The 27,825-nt window shown below is 39.0% G+C and overlaps 1 protein-coding gene across 2 annotated transcripts; it reads left to right on the plus strand.

The window, feature by feature from the left end:
- The first annotated feature begins 748 nt into the window (after positions 1 to 748).
- Positions 749 to 27,825, plus strand: LOC113882952 (glutamate decarboxylase 1-like). 2 transcript variants are annotated; one of them, XM_027526177.1, is made up of 15 exons: positions 749 to 856; positions 3,231 to 3,347; positions 3,783 to 4,025; positions 6,799 to 6,889; positions 8,145 to 8,257; positions 8,579 to 8,694; positions 9,996 to 10,075; positions 12,584 to 12,638; positions 13,327 to 13,443; positions 14,243 to 14,307; positions 14,409 to 14,487; positions 17,583 to 17,732; positions 25,870 to 25,977; positions 26,716 to 26,805; positions 27,460 to 27,825. In XM_027526177.1, exons 1-15 carry the CDS (start codon positions 823 to 825, stop codon positions 27,631 to 27,633), a joined length of 1,632 nt encoding a protein of 543 aa, XP_027381978.1. In that variant the 5' UTR covers positions 749 to 822; the 3' UTR covers positions 27,634 to 27,825. The 2 variants fall into 2 exon arrangements, with proteins under 2 accessions (XP_027381978.1, XP_027381979.1); XM_027526178.1 differs by lacking the exons at positions 14,243 to 14,307; positions 14,409 to 14,487.

Here is a 27,825-nt window from a genome sequence, read left to right on the forward strand (position 1 = left end):
AGTTGGACACGACTGAGCAACTGAACTGAACTGAGCTGAACTGAAATTCCAAGGGACTAGTTGACGAATTCTTGAGAAAAGGTTCACCTGGAAATGGGGCTCAGAAATGACGATCATTATGTACTTTTGGATTATTTTAGAATTTTCAGTCCAAAAGTAGAAAATAATTCCTGTGTTACAAACATGTGAATTATACTATTAATATGCCCATGCATTACTTTTGTTTGTACCCTAGAATACTAATATACCTGACATATCTGTCGATCTATAGATAAAAGTTGTAACTGTTAAAGGGAAGGTGAAATTCGTTTTTTTTTCCAGTAAATCATACTTTTAAAAAGCAAGTGATGTTTAAACACCAATACATACAATTATAACTTCCGTGGTAACTCAAATAGTAAAGAATCCACCTGCAAAGGAGACCCAGGTTTGATCCCTTGGTTGAGAAGATTTCCTGGAGAAGAAAATGGCAACCCACTCCAGTATTCTTGCCTAGAGCATCCCATGAACAGAGGAGCCTGGCGAGCTACAGTCCATAGGGTTGCAAAGAGTTGGAATGACTGAGCAACTAACCTTTACATACAATTCTCTCTCAGTAAATTCTCTAAACAAATAGGAGCATTGTATTGCAGCCTTTCTCTACAAATAATGGAATTGCTCCAAATTTCTATGCCATCAAAAAAAAAAAAAAAAGAACCTTGAAAGGGTCCCTCATAAATTACAGCAGTTACTCATCTTTAATAGTCAAGTTCTTTTCATTACATCAAAGCACGCTCTGGCTACAGGAATTCTCTCAAAGTTGATATTATTTTTTCACTGTACATGGACCTCAAGGAGTGTGGATATAGCCTGGCAAGTAAGTTGAAATTTTGTGAGAAAAAGTGAAAATTAAAAGTTCAGACTCTCGAGTCTTGTTTATTTTCTATGATTATTAGTTATTAACATATTTTGACAGAACATATTAGCAATCTTTGTCTTACTTATGCATTTAAAGCAAGCATTTTGTTATTAAATATTAATTTAATTTCAGGTTGTAGAGCCAATGCATGGTTGAACTATTAATGGAGTATAATTCTTATTCCACTATATCAAATCTTTTAGTTGCTACATAGCTTTTTAATAAATGTTCTATAATACTCTTTCATGTATAGAATTTTTTTATTTCACTTTTCTTGTGATTTTTGTTTCCACTATATATAAGAAGTGATGCATTTAAACCTTTAGTACTTTAAAATGTATTTATTATCAATTATCACTCATTGTCTATAGCACTGAAACTTGGAAAAAGCAATTTTCCTCTAGAAAAAAAATTGTACAAAACATTAATTTATGTCTACTGGATCACCATGTAATATGAAAATCTGTTTTTAAGTACACTGAATTTTCTGCAAAATCATCTCACATTTCTATAATCTATGCTGTCTTTTCTTATGTGCAGTTTTCTAATGTATTATTGTATTCTATTGTATTTACAGAGAAAGCCACACTGAAACTTTTGTCTGTCATACATAAACATTTAAAATGCTTGTTTTATAAACTGATAAATGTATCAATACTTAAAAGTTAAACCAAATTAATCTTGCTGCAGTCTTAACAAATGCAATCTGGATTATATAGGGGAATAGCTTATTTTATTTCAAGAAAACTCAATTAGAACTTAAAACAATACTACTAAGCTTACAAAATAGAAGCCACAAAATTTAGCCATACATCATTTTCTGATTTGCTGTTGTTTTTTAGTCGCTAACTTGTGTCTGACTCTTTTGTGACCCCATGGACTGTAGCCCACCAGGCTACTCTGTCCATGGGATTTCCCATTTCCTTCTCCAGGGCATTTTCTGATTACTTCGTGTTTTTTCTATAGAACTATTGGCAAACAAGTAGATTTTATAAACTATAGTTTGTACTTTCTTTTTTCTCCTACATTGTTCAGGACATGAAATGATATTAACAATGAAATAGCTTGCTTGATGGGATATTTGGTTTAACTATTTTATTGAAGAAGACTCTAAGACTTATTATTTTCAAATATTAATTTTTAAAGAGGATAATATATTGATCTTTGGATTCAAACACTTGTCTATAAATTCCAGTCCAACCATATATAAAGCTATTTTTGTTAATAATAGTATCCATATCATAAGCCTATATTATGAGGATTGAATAGAATGACACATGTGCAGTACTTAGAACAGTGCCTGGGCCATAATAAGTGCTCAACAAGAGTTAGTTTATTACTGTTACTTAACTTCTTTAAATCTGTTTATCGACATACTGGGGAAATGTTCCTATATTGTATGGTTACTGTGAGGATCAAATTGTGTGCACAGAACTTAGGACTCTTAATATGTAGTAGATATGGTTGCTGCTGCTTCGAAGTCACTTCAGTCGTGTCCGACTCTGTGAGACCCCATAGACAGCAGCCCACCAGGCTCCTCTGTCCCTGGGATTCTCCAGGCAAGAACACTGGAGTGGGTTGCCATTTCCTTCTCCAATGCATGAAAGTGAAAAGTGAAAGTGAAGTCGCTCAGTCGTGTCTGACTCTTAGCGACCCCATGGACTTCAGTCTACCAGGCTCCTCCGTCCATGGGATTTTCCAGGCAAGAGTACTGGAGTGGGGTGCCATTGCCTTCTCCGAGTAGATATGGTTATATGTACTTAAATGTCAATACACATGCGAGGCACTTAAGGATCTTATCCTGTAGCAGGATTGTTATTTATAGTTAAAGATAACAGGTCTTCCCTAGTGGCTCAGACAGTCAAGAATCAAGTTGCAATGTAGGAAACCAGGGTTCAGTCCCTGGGTTGGGAAGATCCCCTGAAGAAGGGAATGGCAATCCACTCCAGGATTCTTGCCTGGAGAATTCCTCATGGGCTCCAGTCCATGGGGTCGCAAAGAGTCAGACATGACTGAGTGACTAACACTTTCACTTTACTTTCATGATAGGTCTTTATTATCAGATTATTAATCCTCTATGCTAAGCTGATATGAAGCTAACATGTGAGAGTTATATCATTGCTCTCTGTATGGTGATAAAAGAACCTTACATAATTTCAGTAGAGTTCATACTTCTCTCCAGTTTATCCCTCTCCACCAGAGATCACATGTAAATAAAAATTTCAAATGTTATGAGTTTTTTTGAGGCATCTACTTGATTACAGATTTGATTACAGTAATATATCTTATTAGCATGTTTTAATAATTATAAATATTTTCTTTCTCAACTTAGATAGAAAACAGATGAGAAAAAAATCCATTCATCCTTGTCAATCAACTGACAAAGATGTGATAAAAGAAGCTCACACTGAGAATTTAATGACTAATTTATCAAATGCTTATGCTTCAGGTATGGATGCTGTTAACAAATGTTATTTGTTTTATTTTTTTTATAAAATTCTATGTTATCTACATATTACTGAAGTCATTTTGATTTTCTTAAGATCTATAGACTAACTTTTATAAGTATACTTTAACTGACTTTTAAAAGTACAACTTACCAGCTCATTTTTAACAACAGTCAAATAAGGACCACCTGGTAGAGCTTAAAGGGCCAATTAATTTCATGGCGTTAATCTAAAGTGGCTTACTTTTTGGTGAAAATTGTTATTCAGTGGGACTTCAAATGAAGATTATTTGTAGGATTTGGACAGATGCTGCTTTATTTAACTATTTGGCATGGCCTTCAAGTATCTTTAATCTTCTATGATCAAAATTCTATCTGATAGTGAGTTTCTTCGACTGTTTAGAAACCGACCTTGTTGTTTATTTCTTTTTTCTCTAGATTTGTTGCCATCCAAGGAGGGCGAAGATTTAACAAAATGTTTTCTGCTGCGAGTGGTAAATATTCTTCTGCACTACATTGAGAAAACTTTTGATGATAAGAGTAAAATATTGGACTTTCATCATCCTCATCAACTTCTTGAAGGTTTGGATGGGTTTGACTTAGAACTGTCTGACCATCCTGAATCTCTGGAGCAGTTGCTGGTTGATTGCACAGACACCTTAAAATATGGGGTAAAAACAGGTAATTTTCAAATTTGTTTGTCCGAACTGGAGACTGAATGAGTAGCCTTAAGTTTACATTTGCATTGAAAAATACCCTAATTTCATTCATTTTTATTTAAAACATTTGTCTAGTTTATTTTAAACTGGTATTTTCATATAGAATTGTTTATTAGTTAACAGAGAAAGTAAACAAAATGATTTTGGTTTGGAGGGATATATCCCAATGGCAAATAACATACAGTTTTTATTTACCTTTTTCATTTTTTGCTTTATTTGATCATATTCATTACTGGATGCTTGATTTATTATCTCTGTACTTCAATAAAATATAGAACGCTAAAATTAGATATATGTATAATTTATATATATAGCCTATATTTTAGAAAGTGTTTTCTGATTAAAATGACATTATTGTAACTTAATTCTTTTTTTTTTAACATTTTTTTAAAATTTTATTTTATTTTTAAACTTTACAATATTGTATTAGTTTTGCCAAATATCGAAAGGAATCCGCCACAGGTATACCCGCGTTCCCCATCCTGAACCCTCCTCCCTCCTCCCCCACCCCCACCCTCCCTCTGGGTCGTCCCAGTGCACCAGCCCCAAGCATCCAGTATCGTGCATCGAACCTGGACTAGCGACTCGTTTCATACATGATATTATACATGTTTCAATGCTATTCTCCCAAATCTCCCCACCCTCTCCCTCTTCCACAGAGTCCATAAGACTGATCTAAACATCGGTGTCTCTTTTGCTGTCTCGTACACAGGGTTATTGTTACCATCTTTCTAAATTCCATATATATGCATTAGTATACTGTATTGGTGTTTTTCTTTCTGGCTTACTTCACTCTGTATAATAGGTTCCAGTTTTATCCATCTCATTAGAACTGAATTCTTAATCTCTTAAAACAATGATACTTCCAGGAGCAAACAACATTTGAACAAAACTCTAGAGGCAAAACAGAGATTCACAAAGAGCTATTACACACATTATCTTTAAGACAGAGTGTAAAACTAGTGCACAGAACAATCCATTGTGGAGCTGAGGAGGAGAAGCTTAATTTAAACTGAGTTCAATATAGATTGTTCAATTTGACAAGCAATGTTTGGTGATTCTTCCTTAATATAAAATTTTGAAAGATCATTATAAGAGGAACCTGATATTTTTATAGTTGAAATTATTTATCTTTTTTTGCTGCCTGTATTTTTAAAGAATGCTTTTCCACTATGGTTTCTTACAGGATATTGAATATCCTGTGCTCTACACTAGGACCTTGCTGTTTATCCATCTTACATGTAACAGTCTCCATCTGCTAACCCCAAACTCCCAAACCAGTTCATCCTCCACCCCCTCCCCCTGGGTGATCACAAGTCTGTTATCTGTGCTTGTGATCCTGTTTCTGTTTTGTAGATAAGCTTATTTGTGTCGTATTTTGGACTCCACATATTTGTTGTTCAGCCGCTAAGTTGTGTCTGACTCTGCGATCCCATGGGCTGGAGCATGCCAGGCTCCTCTGTCCTCTATTGTCTTCTGGAGTTTGCTCAAATCCATGTTCATTGAGTTTGTGATGCTCTCGAACTATCTCAGCCTCTGCCGCCCCCTTCTCCTTCTGCCCTCAATCTTTACCAGCATCACAGTCTTTTCTGATGTGTTCGATCTTTGCATCAGGTAGCCAAAATAATGGGGCTTCAGCTTCAGCATCCGGAGAAGGCAATGGCACCCGACTCCAGTACTACTGCCTGGAAAATCCCATGGATGGAGGAGCCTGGCAGGCTGCAGTCCATGGGGTCGCTAAGAGTCAGACACGACTGAGCGACTTCACTTTCACTTTTCACTTTCACGCATTGGAGAAGGAAATGGCAACCCACTCCAGTGTTCTTGCCTGGAGAATCCCAGGGAAGGGGGAGCCTGGTGGGCTGCCGTCTATGGGGTCACACAGAGTCGGACACGACTGAAGCGACTTAGCAGCAGCAGCAGCAGCAGCGGTGGCTTCAGCATTAGTTCTCCCAGTGAATAATCAGGGTTGATTTCCTTTGAGATTGACTGGTTTGACCTCCTTGCAGTCCAAGGCACTCTCGAGTCTCCTCCAGCACCACAGTTGGAAAGCGCCAGTTCTCTGGCGCTCAGTCTTCTTTATGGTCCAGCTGTTTCTTGCTTAGTATGATAATCTCTAGGGACCTTCTATTTCACGCAAAAAATGTATAAGCAGCTTTGGAAGGAAAATTATTTCGTCTTCTAGGTGATCTTTCCCCCATCCACTGAGGTAGCTTCCCACACCCCACCCTCGGTCTTTCTACTTCAGTTGGGTTCCTCACTCTGGTATTTGAGCCCTTTCTCATTTTGGTGCCTTCTTACAGCTGCTCCTCCTCCTCCACTGTTTGGAAATAGATTTAAGACCTTCTCTGAAAGATCACTTCCTCCAAAAGCCTTCTCTGGAGACTGCCTCTCCTACTCCTGATCCCTTAGAAATGGTCTTTTAACATCCTGATCCTTTGCTTTGTAATTTTTGCTTTTTACTGTACTTAAATACATTTGTGTCATTATTTGATTGTGTCTCCTTCTTTCAATAGTAAGTGAGATCCCCATGTAGCGGCTATGTCCGTATGACCGCTGGGCCCTAATACCCAGAACAGTCCCAGCATATGATAATCGCTCAGGAATGTTCACTGAATGAAATCGTGTACTCGATCCATAACACCTGTTCACTGAGAAACTGCTATGAAATTTAACCACATTTCAGCCGTGTGTTTACACTTTGACCCATGTGTGATTTTGTCTTTTTTCCCCAGGACATCCTCGCTATTTTAACCAGCTCTCCAGTGGGCTAGATGTGATCGGACTTGCAGGGGAATGGTTGACAGCCACTGCAAATACCAACATGTGAGTATCCTTCTGGGTCTAAGGGATGTGAGACTGTGAGACACGGAGCAAGGGTGAAGGTGTCAGTTGTTGAAGTTCCGTTTTGCTGGACAGGATGTTTGCTCTATCAGAAACAAATACGTGATACCAGAAAGAAATGCAAAGATGGTTCCTGTTCCCTGGGGACATTTTAACGGGTCCTCTGGATTGTCTCTCCTCTCTAGAAACTCTTAGGATCTGAATTTCCTGGTAAATAGTAAAGTTCAGTTGATTAGTCTGAGTTATTAGTGTGCAGACTGGGAGTCCAGCTCCGGGACTGAAATCACTGCAATACTACCCAGAACAGCCCGGAGCATAGAATCCAAAAATGACACACGCCAGGGTAGGAAAAGTTGCCTGAGTGTTAATTGGAACTTCAATCTGCTCAAAGGTGAAGAAAGTAAACTATTAAAGTTAAATCGAGCTCCAATGTGATTCCTTAAAAATTTTGACCTTTGTCAGAACAAAACTTGCAGGTATACGAAATGAGATACACTGCTGTAATGTTTTGAAGTAAAATTAACTTTAGGGCAATGTATTTCAAGTTTAAAGGAATAGGGAAGTGATTGGACATGCAATTGGAAGGAACAGTCTGCCTCAGATGTTAATATATAACTATAATCAAAAGAGATAGCTGGTAGAAGTTTAAACTTTAAAACCAGGAACTAAACATTATGAGAAGTGACTGCTTCACTGTGTAGGAAAGCTGTGGTTTATTTTAACTGTTTAGTTGTCACTGGGATCTTAATGGTGCACAGGGTTTTATAAATGTGAAATGCATAGAAAAATAAGCTGCACAGTTTATTGCTAGTTTTAGTTTTCATTGCTTGATTGTAGCCCTTTATTTGAACACACATAGAGTAACACTTTGGAGAGCTTCTCTGATAGCTCAGTTGGTAAAGAATCCACCTGTAATGTAGGAGACCCTTAATGAACCTATATCGTTTGCAATATATAAAATGTGATGCATTTTATTACATAAAAATCATTTTACAAATCTTACTCCATTATTTGGAATCCTATTGCTGTGAAACAATCATTCTCTGTTCAAAGAAAATATAGATTTTTGATTTAAATAGAGAAATAGTAGAAAAATGCAAAGAGAAAGGAGGTAAGAGATGGTTCTACACGTTTGAATTATTCTTTAATCAACAGATGTGAATACCTAGCACATGATTTTATTTATCCTCTTCCATGTAATATAATTCACAGTGGAATTTCTATACATACATTATAGGTTTACCTATGAAATAGCTCCAGTATTTACTGTCATGGAAACAGTTCTTCTTAAGAAAATGTGTGGAATTATTGGCTGGAGAGAAACAGAAGCAGATGGAATATTTTCACCTGGTAAGAAAAAGGTTTATAAGTGAAAAGAAATAATAGGAGAAAGTAAAAATGTATTTAAATTAATATGATTGTTTTTGAGTCATTGAATTGATGTGAATGTTCATAAGCCATATTGTTGGCTATAATCATAAACAAAGTTTTTTGAAATCTGAAAGTTGTGGATTTTGCTGTTTGTGATTCCTTTAATAGTTTCAAGGAAGACCATTTTAAAAATGACATCAGTGATTTGGTACCATTTTACTTCAGAAAACTCTCAAATCGTCTCAATCAACATTTCAGATTTTTGAAATTAGATTAACAGTCACAATTTCTTTTCCGTAGGTGGGAGTATATCAAACCTCTATGGTATATTAGTAGCTCGTTATAAGCAATATCCAGAGATAAAAGCAAGAGGCATGGCAGTCCTTCCGTGCATCGTATTGTTTGTTTCTGAACAAGTAAGTATCAAGTCTAGATTTTTCTAAGCTTTAAGAATCTTCTAAGATATACCGATAAAGTAATTTAAACATTGAGAATATTAGCTTCACTTTTATGGTAAAAACACTCTGTAATCTCTGTTTGGATCTGTATATTGATATTGGAAAGGAGAAAAACAACTTTCCAGCCTATACAGACTATATAGATTAGCAATACAAATAATTCAGGAAAATTTTATTTCAATATAGGAGAAACTAACAGAAAAAAGATATGATTGTAAATATAAAACATTCTGCTATCTTTACCAAAAAACAATCATTAAGTGGGATTCGCCTGCAATGCAGGAGACTTGGGTTCCTGATCCAGCGACTGAACCCTAGTCTCCTGCATTGCAGGCGGATTCTTTACCACTGAGCCACCAGGCAAATCCCAATGCTGCATACTTAATGTAATTTACTATAAAACAATACAATCAAAGATACTTGTTTATAAATGTCATTTTTATCATTTGACATATACTTTTTCAATATTATGAGCAAATAAGCTGAAATCCCATAATGTCATTTAAAAAAAAAACATTTCCTATTTAATCTATGTATTGATATTCTCCATTGAAATGAAAACATCGTAAGGGTTTTAAATTTCCCTTTTCTCTCATATATATGGTCTTTTCCAGGCAGCTAAAAATTACCCAGGAAAAGTTTATCTTTGAGCTGTCACCTCCATCTTACTGATTCTGTTTATATTATCAAACTATGCCATGAGATAGTAGTCACCCAGAAGGCAAGAAATCAAATTTGATATCAAAGTTAAAATTAAAAACTACAAATACAATTATGTATAGTTTAAAAATAAAATAAAATTAAATTAAAAACTACAAGCAGAGAAAAATTGATTCCTTTCTTTAGGCCTCTCTTAAAAAAAAAATTGCAAATTCAAGACTTAAAGCTGTCCATAACATGCAAGGATTTACCTGGAGGATATTGTCAGTAAATGTATAAATGACACGATTCATGTGGATACAGAAAACTAGAATAAGAATCACAGTCCTGTGTTTAAAGTGTTGTCTGAGTGACAGCGCCTCCTAGAAAGAGGTGCTACAGCCTTCTTCATCTCAACTAACGTCATGGTAAGGGTCTGGAAGTATGCCTTGAGAACCTCACTTCTATATGTGTGTGTGTGTATATATGTACATGTATTTATATATGCACAGATCCATTCAGAGGTATGCATATATGCCCTAATTTGAGTGATGCACTAGTGTAAGTGATGATTTAAGGCAGGAAAATTAATGCCTTTCCTGTTTTCATTTTTGCCCAAGGGTCATTATTCCATAAAAAAGGCTGCAGCAACTCTTGGTATTGGAACAGATAATGTAATTGAAGTAAAATGTGATGAAAGGTATGTTTCTTAACACAGTCTCAAGATTTTTATTATCATTATGCTTCATATAAAGATTAAAACCCCATTTTTCTATTATCCCAATTTTTAGCAAGAATATTTTCCCAGATTAGTTTCAATAATTTTAACTGGAAGTAATTATGAAAGAAACACCAAAGTTACCCTATACAGTATCCTATACTGAATATAGTCCTATACAAGTGAGAGTGTCGCATACCTTTTCTTTGTTAAGTATATTGAAGTAGCAGTATAATGATGTCTGGAGATGAAAAATTCAGATGCATCAGAAATCTACAGAGTAAAAATATATTTCCATTTCTCTTGAAATGAATAAACTATATTATAAATACATATATTCTGGAAGATCATTTTGATGCATATTAAATATATGTATACATCTCAAGTTCTGTGTTACAATCTGCAACTTATTTTGTAAATTTTTTTGGCTTTAGAGTATATCTTAGAAACCTTAGCCTATGAATGTATACAGACTTTCCTTATTCTTTTTTAATTATTTTGGAGTTTTCCATTTTGTAAATATAATTTCACATATCTTATTTAAAAGGTTTTCACCTAGATTTAAGTATTTAAAGACAATGATTAAATGAATGTGTGTGTGTATGTGTGTGTGTGCTCAGTCGTGTCTGACTCTGACCCCATGGACTGTAGCCTGCCAGGCTCCTCTGTCCATGGAATTTTCCAGGCAAGAATACTAGAGTGGGTTGCCATTTCCTCTTGAAGAGATGTTCCTGACCCAGGGATCGAATCTGAGTCTTTTGGGTCTCCTGCATTGGCAGGTGGATTCTTTACCACTCACAGTACCTGGGAAGCCCTGATTTAATGAATATAATTATACAAGTATACTTGAGTGTCTATATTTGAATATTTCTCACATAAATCCCTAGAAGTTCAATTACAGGTTCAAAGATTGTCTGCACTTTAAATTTCATATAGATTTTTATTTGCCCTTCAAATATTTTTGAGTTAACTGATGCTTATCTACTGGGAGAAACTTGAATATTATCAATACTTCTGTACTTGAAAATTCTGATAAATGAAGATGACCTTCAGTTGTTTGGAACTATATATGTCTAGTATACTGACCAACCAGCTGTGTGTTACCGCAATATGTCTGTTCATTTTCATTTGCCAATTTTTTATTGGTAGTTTATTATTTATTGGCTTGTAAAAATATTTATATATTGAGATATTTTTAAATGTAAAATATATGAATATAAAACATTTTGCAAATATGCTTTATAAGTTTGTCATTCTATATGTATTTCAAGTTGTTTGGTTTTCTTTATATAAACCCTGTACATTTGCTGAGAATCTCTTTCCCAGATATTTTGTATCTGTTTTTACTACTATGAATAGGATATGTTCTATGTTTATTAAGAACAATTAGTTTTAAAAAAAATAGGAACCTAATTTACTATTGTAACCCTCCCATTGCTCAACATTCTTATAGTTTTCAAAAGTTTTTCAATAAACAATGTTAGGTATTCCAGGTGTACAACCATATGTACTTGAATTAGGGATTTTTCTTATTTTCGTTTCTATCTATCATCTATTATCATCATGATTACCTCCCTAGATAACAGGTATTTCTTCAGAAAAAGGATGCTGTAATATTGATGGTGGTAGGCATTCTTACTTGATTCCGGACTTTAAGAGGAATGCTTACAAGAAGACGGTGTTTCAGTCTGATAACGGGGTGGAGCAGGAAGATACTGGCTTTTGTTTTTTTGTCCCAGAAATTTGCTGTGAAGAAAAATGTGAGACCACCTGAATTTTTGCCACATTCCCCCCAACAATTTGTATCTTTGATTTTTATGTCTTAATGCCAAGAAGTCTTTATGAAAGTGAAAGTCACTCAGCCATGTCCGACTCTTTGTGACCCCATGGACTATACAGGCCAGAATACTGGAGTGGGTACCTGTTCCCTTCTCCTGGGAATCTTCCCAACCCAGGGATCGAACCCAGGTCTCCCACATTGCAGGCAGATTCTTTACCAGCTGAGCCACAAGGGAAATCCAAGAATATTGGAGTGGGTAGCTTATCCCTTCTCGAGGGGATCTTCCCGGCCCAGGAATCAAACCACTGGGGGTCTCCTGCATTGCAGGTGGGTTCTTTACCAACTGAGCTATCAGGGAAGCCCTAAGAAGTCTTTATAATTAAAGGTTAATCATTAGAGAAAAAAAGGAAGAAAGAAAAGGAAGGAAGAAAACCGTTATGTATCTTAGAAAAATCAGAATCTTCTGATATGTAAATAATGCAGATTTTAAGATGATTGAATAGTAAACTCAGCTTCCTTTAATTCAAATAACATGATATTTTTATCTTGGTTTTAGGGAACTGCTTATTGCCTGTTTTCCACACCTATAAATACCTTTGGGAGTCACTAAAAACTAATTTTTTAATCTTGAATATTATTAATTTTTCTAACTGGTAGAATCGATATGTTTATTCACTCATAAGAAAACAATGTGTATTTGACTTTTTAAGGGGAAAGATGATTCCAGCTGAGTTAGAGAAAAATATATTACAAGCTAAAAGAAAGGTAAGTTCTGAAGTTCCATATTTAACTTGCAAATGCATCTTTATTTTCTTTACTGACTTTCATTAGTGGCAAGCAACTGATAAGAACTGCTACAGGAAATAAAGTAATCTCTAAATGTAGGAAATTTCTTCTAAAGCTGAAGTGAAATAATTATACGACATTGCAATATTTCCCTGACCATTTTGTTCCTGTTAAATATCAAAAGACAAGTTATCACCCAAAGTAAATAAAGTAGTTAATTTACTACTAAAGGAGTTTAGTCGTCTTTATTGTTGTGGTATGATCTTCTGAGAATAAATTCAGAGAGAAATAACAATAAATGGGACTCAGAGGTAATGGTATTTGTTCATCTTATGGTTAAGCTACTTTTTCCATTACTGTAGGTGCCTCTAAACATTTGAAGTTATTAGTTATCTAATGTCCTCAGTCAGGGGCTTCCCTGGTCGCTCAGCAGTAAAGAATCCGCCTGCCAGTTCAGGAGACATGGGTTCAACCCCTGAGTTGAGAAGATTGGCTGGAGTAGGAAACAGCAACCCACTCCAGTGTTCTTGTCTGGGAAATCCCATGGAAAGAGGAATCTGGCGGGCTATAGTCCGTGGGGTTGCAAGAGATTCCAATGTGAGTTAGCAGCTAAACAACAAAGGGCTTCCTGAGATTGTAAGAATGAGGCAGCTTTTGTCCTCCCCAGGGCCAGACTCCTTTCTGTGTTGTGGCCACAGCTGGCAGCACCGTATTCGGGGCCTTCGACCCGCTCCATGACATCGCAGATATTTGTGAGACACACAAGCTCTGGATGCATGTGGATGTAAGTCATGTCCTAGAGTCTGGCTCATAATTTCCCTTTTTTAAAAATGTTACCTGTGAACAATCCTCATAATTTCTTAACTGACATTACAAGCAAGACCAAAATTTCTCTGTAACTCTAATTTTTATAATGAATAAATATCAAGAAAAAATAGTCTCATTTGCATAAATTACCTTAAAATAGACAATGCACTACCATAGAAAGAGCTATGTATGTATCAATATTTTTTTAAAAGTCTAAATGCCTATCAATATTCAACCAACAATTTAGAAGATCAATTTGAAGAAAGAGTTAAACCTGATTTTAAATCAAAGAAACTTAGCCCCTTACTCTAATATATATTTCTTAATTAATAGCTGTTATGGAAGTCAAAACTTTTGATGTTATTAGTACAATGACTTTGTGCAAAAATGTCTTTGGCTTTGATTAGAGTTGGACAAATGTAAAGTTATATAATATGGTAGATATTTTAATTTTTCTGTAGTATTGCCAAGTCTGATGCCAACTTTTAAAAAATTCTGTCTCTGGAAATTATACAGAAGGTGTCTCTTTGCATTAGTTATCAATAGAAACCTAAAACTTTACTATGTCATGAAGAGATAATGAGAATTCCTAGGAGGAAAATTTTAAATGCATGGTTCTTTTAAGTGAGACAATTATAGCCAAGTTTGTAATTATCTAGTATAGCAATTAAATCCTCATCAACTTTTGAAATAAATGTAACATAGGAAAGAGCAGTCAGTGCTATGTAAAAAGAAATCATTAATGTAAACACACAAATCCTTTGTGTCGACTGTAGGCAGCTTGGGGAGGTGGATTGCTGTTGTCCAGAAAGCATTCCTGTAGACTCAGTGGCATTGAAAGGTGAGAACTGGGCCGCTGCTCATGCAAGTGGAAGGGCGTCTTCGGGCTTCTGTTTGTCTCCTTAGCCCGTGAGCACTAACAGGACTTGTTTTATTGCCTAGGGCCGACTCCGTGACCTGGAACCCCCACAAACTCATGGGTGTGCCCCTTCAGTGCTCTGCTCTCCTGACCCGGGAAAAAGTAAATGATCTCTGTTTTCGAGTAGTGATGTGATGGAGACCTTGGTCATGACTAGGTTCATTGTGCATGTTCAAAACCAAAATCATTATGGCCTCATTGAATTCATGTAGTGCAGGACCCTTTGGCCTGTAGAGGAAAGCTGCTCCTTAATTAGCAACCACGGGGCTTCCCTAGTGGCTCAAATGGTAAAGAATCTGCCTGCAATGTGGGAGACCCAGGTTCGATCCCTGGGTCAGGAAGATCCCCTGGAGAAGGAAATGGCAACCCACTCCAGTACTCTTTCCTGGAGAATCCCATGGGCAGAGTGCATGGAGTCGCAAAGAGGCAGACATGACTGAGCAGCTAACACTGGCAGTGGGTAACTAAAGTGTCACAAAACCCCGTGGTGTAGGGCCCCAGGTAGTAAGTTAATGTGTGGATGAGATCAGGGATAAGACAATAGACAGTGGTGAGAAACAGAATAGGTGATAGAAAATGTGGTCACTCGTGACCTCCCTTCTAAACACACCATGAACAAAGGTAAGGTCTCTTTGGAGTCAGATTTGGCCTGCTGACCAGTTTGTTACCTCAGAGAGTAAGGCCAAAATAAGACTTGTTTTAAGTAGGGATAACTATCAGTAACGATGATGTACGTTTAGCATAAAAAGCAAAAAATTATGGGTTGTATGAAATTATTTTTTGCTTATAAGTTTGTGTGTTTTATCTCTGCCAATAGTACATGTAATGCTCCGTAAGGAGATAAGCCCATGATCTCCTGCAAGAAGAGATACAATTACAAAGTTCAACTTGAATATTCCCTGTCTCTGCTTAGCTGTCAGAGGGGCAGACACACTTTACGTGGCTATCATTTATAGCTTTGTTTTCTTTCTTTCTTACTCACAAGCAATCCAGTGATTTGAATTTAAAAATAGAGTGCTTGTCTTCCCATTATCAACTGCCTGACCTGGTACTCCCCACTTTCTGCTGAGCGTTAAATACACCTCTTCTTCCCTAGCTCTAAGACAGTCTTTGTTCTCTCCTAACCCGAGGCGTTCTCAGCAATTCAGGCTGGAGCCGTTGGCTCTGCTCCAGCTTCTGCTCAGTTGGCTGCGTGGCGACAACCCCTCCACTTTGCTGTCGGGTCTCCAGTCCACTTGCAGATTTCTGGTACTTTTATGTTTAGGGCTCAAAAACAAATTTTCTGCAGTCTTTCTTCATTTCTTCACTCAGTGACTATGTCGAAGTAGCCCTGCCCTTCTCTGCTCAGCCTCCAACAACCCAGACTGTAAACTCAACAAGGCTAGAGTTTTTCCTTACTACAAATCCACAGTCCCAGCACACAGTATGACAGATTTTAGGTGCTTATTTTTCACCTTAGAGGCTTCCCAGGTGGCACAACAGTCTAAAGCATCCACCTGCCAATGCAGGAGATGCCAGAGATGTGGGTTCAGTCCCTGGCTTAGGAAGATCCCTGGAAAAGGGAATGACAACCGACTGCAGTATTCTTGCCTGGGAAATCTCATCGACACAGGAGCCTGGTGGGCTATAGTCCACGGGGTTGCCAAGAGTCAGACTCAACCGAGCACACACACAGTCTTTATCTAAGAACTATAGTTAAAACTCACATTGTTTACACTGTTTTAAAATATTTTAGTTCCTAGTTCCTGACAAAATATTAAAGTCCAGGTTTGAAGTAAACTACAGGGAAAATATTTCTCTGTGTACATTGGACCCTGTGGTGTGTAGCGTGTTAGTCATTCAGTCACGTCCAGTTCTTTGTGACCCCGTGGACTGTAGCCCTCCTCTGTCCGTGAAATTCTCCTGAGCCAGACGGTAAAGAATCTAAGAATCTGCCTGCAGTGCAGGAGACACAGGAGCCATGGGTCAGTCCTTGGGTTGGGAAGATCCCCTGGAGAAGAGAATGGCTACCCACTCTGGTATTCTTCTACTTTAATATTTTGTTAGATAGGAGCTGGAGACTAAAATATTTTAAAACAGTGTATGTAGTATATATATATATATATATATATATATGTAGTATATTGTGTATACACACACACACACAAAGTCCTCTCCTTTGCAAGGTATCGTTTCTTCTCTATTTCACCCCAGTCCTTCAAATCTTATCACCAGTTGTGATCCTTTCCTTAGACCCATAAGCCGCTCCAAAATAAGAGTGTGAGTTTTCTTCCCTTGGAAATTGGATTGCCACAGACTCCCAGACGAACTACCCTCTTGTCTCAAACTTAGCACGGTACAGATATATGATCTTGAAAATTCCTTACCGTGGTGAACTTTCTGTCTCTTCAATCTATAAAAATGATATAACAGTAGCACTTACACCCTAAGTCTTCCATGAGGATCAGATGGTATATTTGTGATGTCTCCAGCATATAATAGGCACGTGATAAATATGTTCTTATTTGCTTCATATTCAAAAGGTTATAGTTGGTATAGATTTAAACTCTACCCAGTCAGTGCGCACAGGTTTAGCCTTTGTTATGCTGTGGCAATGCATATCTTTTGAGAAAAGCCTCTTATCAACTGGTTGATGGAAACATTTTTTTTTCTAGTGGTTATTATTTAATCATTCAAAAGGAGTATTTCTCCATTCTTCAACACCAAGGAGGAATGTTTTCAACACCTTTTATGTAAGAGGAAATGGCTAGGAAAGGGCAAAATTAAATAAATGGACTGTTTTATTCTCTGCCTCCCGTGGCCATCAGAGCCGTTTGCTTGACTGGCGTCTAAACGGTTGATTCATGAGAAAGTGTAGTTAAAATGAACCAGGCACTCAATTCTAATTAACTTCAATGCAGGCTGGTCACATAATTTCAAAAGAGCAGCGAAACTTCAAGGTTTTTAAGAAACGTTAAAGAAATATAGACAACTGGTAATCTAATTACACCATCTACTGTTCCAGCTAAATCCAAAGAACAACTGAATCCATGAAAATCCTAAGAAAGTAACATATTTTTATATAAAATAAACAAAAGTTCTATTTAAATGTGCCCCTGTAAGGTAGAAATGCTAAGTGAACTGAAATGAATAAGTGGTTGTGGCTTCTTACTGAGATGTGGACGGCTTACACAGTAGATGTATCGTCCATTTTTCAGGGTCTTCTGGGAGCGTGCAACCAGATGCAGGCTGAATACCTCTTCCAGCCTGATAAAGTCTACAATATTAACTTTGACACCGGGGATAAGACGATTCAATGCGGCCGACATGTCGATGTCTTTAAGCTCTGGTTAATGTGGAAGGCAAAGGTAGGAATTTGCCATCTTTTATTAGGTCCTATGTACTTGGATACCCGATGTAACTAGTTCCATATTTTAGAGCTTACTTTGGATGTCTTTCCCCAAATTATAGTCCTTTTATTTTATTAAGTGTTTCCCTTTTTTAAAGTTTATTTATTTGTGTTTGGCTGTGCTGGGTCTTCACCGCTGTGCAGGCTTTTCTTTAGTTGTAGCGAAGCGGGGCTACGCTCTAGTTCCGGGGCTTCTCCCGGCAGCGTCCTCTCTGGCTGCAGAGCGCAGGCTCTGGGGCGCATGGGGCTTCGGTCGTTGCGGCTCTGGGCCCGGTAGCTGCAGTTCGCAGGCTCCAGAGCACAGGCGCAGTAGACGTGGCACACGGGCTTATTTGCTCCGCGGCAGGTGGGATCTCCCCAAATCAGGGATTGAATCCCTGTCTCCTACGTTCGCAGGAGGGTTCTTTACCCTTGAGCCCCCAGAGGAGCCCTATGGTCCTTTTATTTTGTTAAACTTCTGTCGAGGAAACTGCTCTAACTGCAAAGGCAAGCTTCGTTCTGAGCTCGAAATTCTACTGAGGTGGAGAAGATTTTAGCTTGTTTTACCATTAATGTATATTCTATCAAATGGTAGGAGTAAAATCTGTTAGGAATATAAATTAGCCTGCAGGTTTAAAAAAAAAACTTTTTTTTTCTAATTGGAATTGGAAATAGGTCAAGCCACTTAAAGTTAGTATAGATTCCCAGATGTGAATACTTATTAATTACCTGAACATTCGATCTGCCTTAGAATCAAGCTCAGGGCTTCCCAGCTGGTGCAGTGGTAGAAAATCCATCTGCTAACGCAGGAGATGAAGAGACCCGGGTTTGATGCCTGGATTGGAAAGATTCCCTGAGGAAAGAAATGGCACTCCACTCCAGTATTCTTGCCTGGAAAATCCCATGGACAGAGGAGCCTGGCTGGATACAGTCCATGGGTCGCAAAGAGTCAGACACAACTGAGTGACTAATAAACACACACACACACACACACACACACACACACACACAGAGTCAAGGACAACAGATACAGTCTCTCCGAAGATTGCAACAGCAGGACATGTGCTACACCCTCCCTCTGCTCCTTGTTTGTAATTTTTAGCTTAAATAATGGAAATGTTTTTAGGAAGCTATTTCTATCACCTCCTTCCCAATCCTCTATAGGAAGATAGGCAGTAGGTCCTCTGAGGATGGAAGCTTTGACGTGAACCAGCAGCTTCTTTAACACAGTGGTAAGCTGATCCTCCACAACACATCACCCACCCTCTGCATTGCAAGGGGACTCTTCTGGGTATCACAGGTAGTTATCCTTCTCCAGAAAAATTGCTTAGATTTTTATTTGGTGGATATAGAATTCCGAGTACAAAACACAAATAGAAAAACATGTTCTGTAACATGAATCATAGATGCAAATTCATGATCCTTATTTCAGTTCAGTTCAGTCGCTCAGTCGTGTCCGACTCTTTGCGACCCCATGAATCGCAGCACGCCAGGCCTCCCTGTCCATCACCAACTCCCGGAGTTCACTCAGACTCACATCCATCGAGTCAGTGATGCCATCCAGCCATGTCATCCTCTGTTGTCCCCTTCTTCTCCTGCCCCCAATCCCTCCCAGCATCAGAGTCTTTTCCAATGAATCAACTCTTCGCATGAGGTGGCCAAAGTACTGGAGTTTCAGCTTCAGCATCAGTCCTTCCAAAGAAATCCCAGGGCTGATCTCCTTTAGAATGGACTGGTTGGATCTCCTTGTAGTCCAAGGGACTCTTAAGAGTCTTCTCCAACACCATAGTTCAAAAGCATCAATTATTTGGCGCTCAGCTTTCTTGATAGTCCAACTCTCACATCCATACATTACCACTGGAAAAACCATAGCCTTGACTAGACGGACCTTTGTTGGCAAAGTAATGTTTCTGCTTTTCAATATGCTATCTAGGTTGGTCATAACTTTCCTTCCAAGGAGTAAGCATCTTTTAATGTCATGGCTGCAGTCACCATCTGTAGTGATTTTGGAGCCCAAAAACATAAAGTCTGACACTGTTTCCAGTCTCCCCTTCTATTTCCCATAAAGTGATGGGACCGGATACCATGATCTTCGTTTTCTGAATGTTGAGCTTTAAGCCAACTTTTTCACTCTCCACTTTCACCTTCATCAAGAGGCTTTAGAGTTCCTCTTCACTTTCTGCCATAAGGGTGGTGTCATCTGCATATCTGAGGTGATTGATATTTCTCCTGGCAATCTTGATTCCAGCTTGTGTTTCTTCTAGTCCAGCGTTTCTCATGATGTACTCTGCATAGAAGTTAAATAAGCAGGGTGACAATATACAGCCTTGATGTACTCCTTTTCCTATTTGGAACCAGTCTGTTGTTCCATGTCCAATTCTAACTGTTGCTTCCTGACCTGCGTATAGGTTTCTCAAGAGGCAAGTCAGGTGGTCTGGTATTCCCATCTGTTTCAGAATTTCCACAGTTTATTGTGATCCACACAGTCAAAGGCTTTGGCATAGTCAATAAAGCAGAAATAGATGCTTTTCTGGAACTCTCTTGCTTTTTCCATGATCCAGCGGATGTTGGCAATTTGATCTCTGGTTCCTCTGCCTTTTCTAAAACCAGCTTGAACATCAGGAAGTTCACGGTTCACATATTTCTGAAGCCTGGTTTGCAGAATTTTGAGTATTACTTTACTAGCATGTGAGATGAGTGCAGTTGTGTGGTAGTTTGAGCATTCTTTGGCATTGCCTTTCTTTGGGATTGGAATGAAAACTGACCTTTTCCAGTCCTGTGGCCACTGCTGAGTTTTCCAAATTTGCTGGCATATTGAGTACAGCACTTTCACAGCATCTTCTTTCAGGATTTGAAATAGCAACCAGAATTCCATCACCTCCACTAGCTTTGTTCGTAGTGATGCTTTCTAAGGCCCACTTGACTTCACATTCCAGGCTGTCTGGCTCTAGGTCAGTGATCACACCATTGTGATTATCTGGGTTGTGAAGATCTTTTTTGTACAGTTCTTCTGTGTATTCTTGCCACCTCTTCTTAATATCTTCTGCTTCTGTTAGGTCCATATCATTTCTGTCCTTTATTGAGCCCATCTTTGCATGAAATGTTCCCTTGGTATCTCTAATTTTCTTGAAGAGATCTCTAGATCCTTCTTTAGTAATCTATAATACATTGGCAGCATTTTCTCTTACAAATTTATCTTTTATCACCTGCTTTTTCCTAACCTTATAATCACCTTGTTTGAAATAAGCATTAAAAAACCCACTTTGAATAGTGTATATATATATTGATAACTCACCTTAAATTATTTCAATAATAAGGCATTGAAATAATAAAAAATCTATTCAATAGTATAGATCTTCAGTAGTCATGGGTTTACCATACATTGAACATAGATTAGGCTACAAAGCTTTACTTAGGTAATTTAGCTTACATGTCCCAACAATTGAGCTGGTTATATCTGGTAAATAGGTAAAGAAATTAACTTGCTGATAGATGAAGAGAATTTAATCTAAGGAGCACAGCTGACTCTCAAATTCAAAATCTATTTTCCCACAAATCCATATTATCTTTCTTAACATAACTCATAGCACCATGGGAATGTAAAACTCATCTGAAGTAGTGATGAAAAAGCAGATTTATCACCTTTTGCATATGGAAACTATGTTCCAAAAAAAAGGTGTATAAACAGATATTATGTAAGCAAGGCCATTCCTGAGAGTAGGGAAACAAAATTCCAGCAGAATGGAAATTATTTTCATATTTAAGAGCATTTTTATATGTTAAAATGCAAGTTCAGGTAAATATCCATGGCAGGCTTGAAAGGGAGGAGTTGACTTGCAAGTTTGTTGCATGATCTATAACTACTAAATATTTAAACATTTGCTGGGTGAGTCTCCATCCGTACTCTTGACAAGATGATGGGAATTAAGAAGAAAGTCTAGAGATATAAGTGAAAATTTTATATTTTTTCCTCATTTGCTGTAATTACAGAATGAATACTTCATTGATTATAGAAAAGAGGATCCATTTTTAATGAAATACATATTTCTTTAAAGTAAAATTAATTCCATAAAATACTGTGGTAGGTTATAAAACTAAGTAATAAGAAAATCATAGAAATATAAGATTCCACAAACACTGATTATTGTCCAAAAGCAAATCTAATGCACAGTCTTCTCTTTTTGGATGGATTTTCTACAAAAGTTGGACTAGTTTTATATTCATAAAATGACTCTGTTTGGCCAGGAGAAAGCTATCGAGCTTAATTGTTCAAGAGCCCCATCTGCTTCTTCTAAAGTCAGATTGCATTTGCCCTGAGGCTGGGCTTCCCGGTTTTCTCCTGTCAGTGACTGGCAGTGCATGGCAGGGAGGCTAAGGGATACCACTCCTGAGAGACAGGAGACTGTTCCTAATAGCTGAGCTGATGTGAAGAGGTCTTAAAGGCCTTCCTACATCTTAGATTTCATTGTAGTCTAGGATGCTTCCACTCCACCTTTGCCCATCTTTTTCCTTCACTTAGAGTCATATTTGGGCTTGCCTGGCGGCTCAGATGGTAAAGAAATTGCCTGCAGTGTGAGAGACCAGGGTTCAATCCCTGGGTTGGGAAGATCTCCTGGAGAAGGGAATGGCAACCCACTGCAGCATTCTTGTCTGGAGACTCCCAGGGACAGAGGGCCACAGTCCCTGGGGTCACAAAGAGTCAGACATGACTGAGCGACTAACACACACACACACACAGAGCCATATTTATTCACAGTCTGAAAGCTTTCCCAGTCTGCCTACCTCCTTCCTACTGTCTTTCACACAGGTATGTGTGTGCGCTCGGGTATGTGTGTGCACACAGGTATATGTGTGCGCTCAGCTGTGTCTGACTCTTTGCAGCCCCAAGAACAGTAGTCTGCCTGGTCACAAAAGCTTAAGTATTGAGAAGGTGCTGAAGTGCCACCTCATATTGTTGTAGAGGCTCTACATTGCATACCCCTAAAGTAACCAGTAATGGGTACCCTCAGCAAAGAATATCTGGGATGTACAGACAGAAGCAGAGATCATTAGAAAGCAAATTCAGTAATGCAGGAGAGGGTGATTGGGCCAGTATAGTGGCAACAAATAGGTCAAGATATATTAGAATTTAATTACCTTTTGAAGTTAAATCCAGTGGAATTTTCCAAAATATTCTACTGGGTGTGGGTGTGAAAAAAGAAGAAAGTCAAGGATAAGATGCTGATGGTTTGGACCTTAGCAACTAAAGGATAGAATGGAGATTGGGAACACTGGGAAGTACAAGTTTGTGGAGAAAGGTCAGGAGTTCGGTTCTGGGCATGTCATTTTGAGATGTTAGTTATATTAACAGGGAATCAAACATATGAATCTGAGGTTCAGAGATGAGGTCTCAGGAGGAAATATAAGTGGGAGAGTCATCAGCCTTTACATATTGCTTAGAGCCATGAGACAAGTGGCAATCACCAAGGGAAAGAAGGCGAGTGGAGACAGAGATGGGTGGGTTTCTCCGTGCCTTCGCATCCACTCTATAGCGCTCTAAGAGCGAATTAAACCAAGAGTACAAAGCACTGAGCTACATGCCTGGGCTACAGCTAACGGTCAACAACTCTCAGTTTCAGGGTATCCTATGCCAGCCAGTATGCCAAGGCTTTATTTGTCATATTTCTTCTGTTTCTCACTGCATTGTATAAAATTTTTAAAAAAATTTGCTCTGCATACTAGACATAAAAAATTAGATGTCAAGGGCTTCCCTGGTGGCTGAGTGGTAAAGGATCCACCTGCCAGCGCAGGAGACATGGGTTCCACCCCTGGTCTGGAAAGATCCCGCATGCTGTGGAGCAACTGAGCCTGCGAGCCACAACAGCTGGGCCTGCGCTCTAGAGCCCGGGAGTCATGGCTACTACAGCCCACGCACCCTAGAGCCACGCACCCTAGAGCACACTCACCCTAGAGCCACACACACACTAGAGCACATGCACCCTAGAGCCACACTCACACTAGAGCACACTCACCCTAGAGCACACGCACCATAGAGCACACTCACCCTAGAGCGCACTCACCCTAGAGCCACACACACACTAGAGCACATGCACCCTAGAGCCGCATGCACACTAGAGCACGCTCACCCTAGAGCACACGCACCCTAGAGTACACGCACCATAGAGCACACTCACCCTAGAGCGCACTCACCCTAGAGCCACGCACCCTAGAGCACACGCACACTAGAGCCACACGCACCCTAGAGCACACTCACCCTAGAGCACATGCACCCTAGAGCACACGCACACTAGAGCACACTCACCCTAGAGCCACGCACCCTAGAGCACACTCACCATAGAGCACACTCACCCTAGAGTATACTCACCCTAGAGCACACACACCCTAGAGCACATTCACCCTAGACCATGTACCCTAGAGCACACTCACCCTAGAGCACACTCACCCTAGAGCACACGCACCCTAGAGTACACTCACTCTAGAGTACACGCACCCTAGAGCACACTCATCCTAGAGCACACTCACCCTAGAGCACACGCACCCTAGAGTACACGCACCATAGAGCACACTCACCCTAGAGCGCACTCACCCTAGAGCCACGCACCCTAGAGCACACGCACACTAGAGCCACACGCACCCTAGAGCACACTCACCCTAGAGCACATGCACCCTAGAGCACACGCACACTAGAGCACACTCACCCTAGAGCCACGCACCCTAGAGCACACTCACCATAGAGCACACTCACCCTAGAGTATACTCACCCTAGAGCACACACACCCTAGAGCACATTCACCCTAGACCATGTACCCTAGAGCACACTCACCCTAGAGCACACTCACCCTAGAGCACACGCACCCTAGAGTACACTCACTCTAGAGTACACGCACCCTAGAGCACACTCATCCTAGAGCACACTCACCCTAGAGCACACGCACCCTAGAGTACACTCACCCTAGAGCACACTCACCCTAGAGCACACTCACCCTAGAGCACACGCACCCTAGAGTACACTCACTCTAGAGTACACGCACCCTAGAGCACACTCATCCTAGAGCACACTCACCCTAGAGCACACGCACCCTAGAGTACACTCACCCTAGAGCACACTCACCCTAGAGCACACGCACCCTAGAGTACACTCACTCTAGAGTACACGCACCCTAGAGCACACTCATCCTAGAGCACACTCACCCTAGAGCACACGCACCCTAGAGCACACTCACCCTAGAGCACACGCACCCTAGAGCACACGCACCCTAGACCACACTCACCCTAGAGCACACGCACCTTAGAGCACACACACCCTAGAGCACACTCACCCTAGAGCCATGCACCCTAGAGCACACTCACCCTAGAGCCACGCACCCTAGAGCACACTCACCCTAGAGCCACACGCACACTAGAGCACACGCACCCTAGAGCACACGCACCCTAGAGCACACGCACCCTAGACCACACTCACCCTAGAGCACACGCACCTTAGAGCACACGCACCCTAGAGCACACGCACCCTAGAGCCATGCACCCTAGAGCACACTCACCCTAGAGCCACGCACCCTAGAGCACACTCACCCTAGAGCACACTCACCCTAGAGCCACACGCACCCTAGAGCACACGCACCCTAGAGCACACGCACCCTAGAGCACACGCACACTAGAGCACACGCACCTTAGAGCACACGCACACTAGAGCCCGTACTCTACAGCAAGAGAAGTCTGCACCCCACAACTAGAAAGTAGCCCGAGTCAGCACAGCTAAAGAGAAAGCCCTCCCAGCAGGGAGAACAGCACAGCCAAAAACAAACAAATAAGTACAAATATTTTAAAAACTCATGTCAAAGTATCTATCACACATTTGTAGATCTAGGCAACAGAAGCGTAACAAGGCTAAGTAACTTGCCTCAAGTTCAGCAGACAGTAGGGAGTAAAAGGAGATTGAGAAGATAGAGATAAGAATGCAGTGAGAATAGAGGATACCTACTGTTAGTAAGATAATAATCATATTTATTTAAATAAGTACATTTAAATGGATTTAATACATTTCAAGAGCTTCGTTAGTTTAATTTAAAGGTACTTACTTGAGTAAAGCATTTGATGTTTTTTTTTTTAAACTACAGGGAACCTATGGGTTTGAGGTACAGATTGACAGATATATGGAACTTGCAAAATACTTCTATAAAGTTTTAAAGAAAAAAGATAACTTTAAGCTTGTATTTGACGCAGAGGTAAGGACTCTATTAGTGGGCTTTTTTTGGTGGTACTTTAATGTATCTATTCTTTCTTTGCTGAGTATTTTTTCTTGAATCTATTATCTGTCTAACATTTTGAGATAATTCAAAAGTTACATGCAATAATTATCATACACATTTTATTTTATCTAAGTGCCGCAAAACATTTAGATCTTAAAAACTTTTCCATTAAATTCTCTTTTTTTATAGGCCTGGAGCCTAATAGATTAATTTAATAGTTGCCTTGCCTTTGTGTGTGCTTAATTGTGTCTGACTCTTAGTGATCCCGTGGACTATATCCCACCAGGCTCTCAATTAAAAAAAATTAAGATAAAACTATTTGGTTATAATTGCTTTTCTGATTTTGATGGCACTTAATCGAGAGAAATTTAATTTTTCCTAGCATTTTTCTTGTAAGTTAGACTATGCAGTTGGGTTTCTGGAGAGTAGGTGACATAAGAAAAAGTGGTCTTTTAAGTTACCTAATAATCCTTGGTAATTACTATTAAGGTACTAAATTATAGATATTAATGATAAAATTAGAGTTTTGCTAGTATTATATCCATCTTCCTCTTCAAGGGCCAGTCGGCCCCTTGGCAGCCTGATGGCATGGGTAATTAAAATACTTCTGGGATAATTAAGAAATTAGGTAGGGCTTTAAGAATTTTCATAAAATTACTAAAGAAGTAAATGAAACTTTAAGAATACTTGTAAAGTGTTAATTTTTGATTTAAGCCTGAGTTCACGAATGTCTGCTTCTGGTATTTCCCACCAAGACTTAAACATATCCCAAAAAGTTTTGAAAGAGATCAAGAACTGCAAAAGGTAAGTCTGTGTGTGTGATGTGGGGTTATGACTTTAATACTGCATTAGGTAACGTGTGCACGCCCTCTGCATGCCCCAAGTCTCAGCACCACTTTGCTCTATGATATCCAGTGACCCCAGAGTGTTGTGATCTCACACCACCTGCGCAGTGTTGTTTTAGGAGCTGTGAAAGACATTAAACAGGTAGAATTTTCCTCTGTAGAATTTACAAAAAAACCATGTTTCACTGCAAAACAGTGACCTTGTTGAAAAACTCAAGTTGTATTGTAATAATTCAGAGTGAAAGTTAGAATATCAGAAGGTATTCCTACTTTTCCTTTCTCTAGTTCATTTTACCTCTCTCCCGAATATGGCTGTCTATATTGACATATAAATGTAAACAAAATGTCATACAACCTTCTTTAATGTATTCTAGTACACTTGCATTATTTTATGAGTTTGGTAATTGTGAATCATGGACTAGCAAGAGCATTAATATGTGTTTAGAACAGGCTGCTTTTTTTCTGTAGTAAGCTGCCTCTTAAAAATTATCCCTGACAGTTTTAAATTGCCTGCAATTTACCTCAAGCTAATGATAGTCATGTAGTCATCTAGGAGGTAGAACACTATTTATTTGTAAGCTTTCTTTTTAATGATATTTGCGTTTATACACAGATTGCTCCGAAGATTAAAGCTCAGATGATAGTGGAGGGTACAGCCATGCTCAGCTACCAGCCCTGTGGGGACAAAGTAAATTTTTTCCGAATGGTCTTTTCTAATCCTGCCACAAGACAAACAGATGTTGACTATCTTATTGATGAAATTCAAAGACTTGGGAAAGATTTATGATACTGCAGTATAAACTGGAATAACAAATGTAAAAACCAACTTGAAAAATCTATTGCTGAAGACAATAAAAAAGGGATATTATAAATGGTATCCTCTCTTTAGAATGTCTGATTCTTCCTTATCCTGTGTTGTGTAAGGTGATGACAGGGGAGTGGGTTCACTGGACACAGATAATCTATTGCTGAAGACAAT

The sequence above is a fragment of the Bos indicus x Bos taurus genome, chromosome 24 (genome assembly GCF_003369695.1).
Source record: "Bos indicus x Bos taurus breed Angus x Brahman F1 hybrid chromosome 24, Bos_hybrid_MaternalHap_v2.0, whole genome shotgun sequence".
Taxonomy (NCBI): Eukaryota; Metazoa; Chordata; class Mammalia; order Artiodactyla; family Bovidae; genus Bos; species Bos indicus x Bos taurus.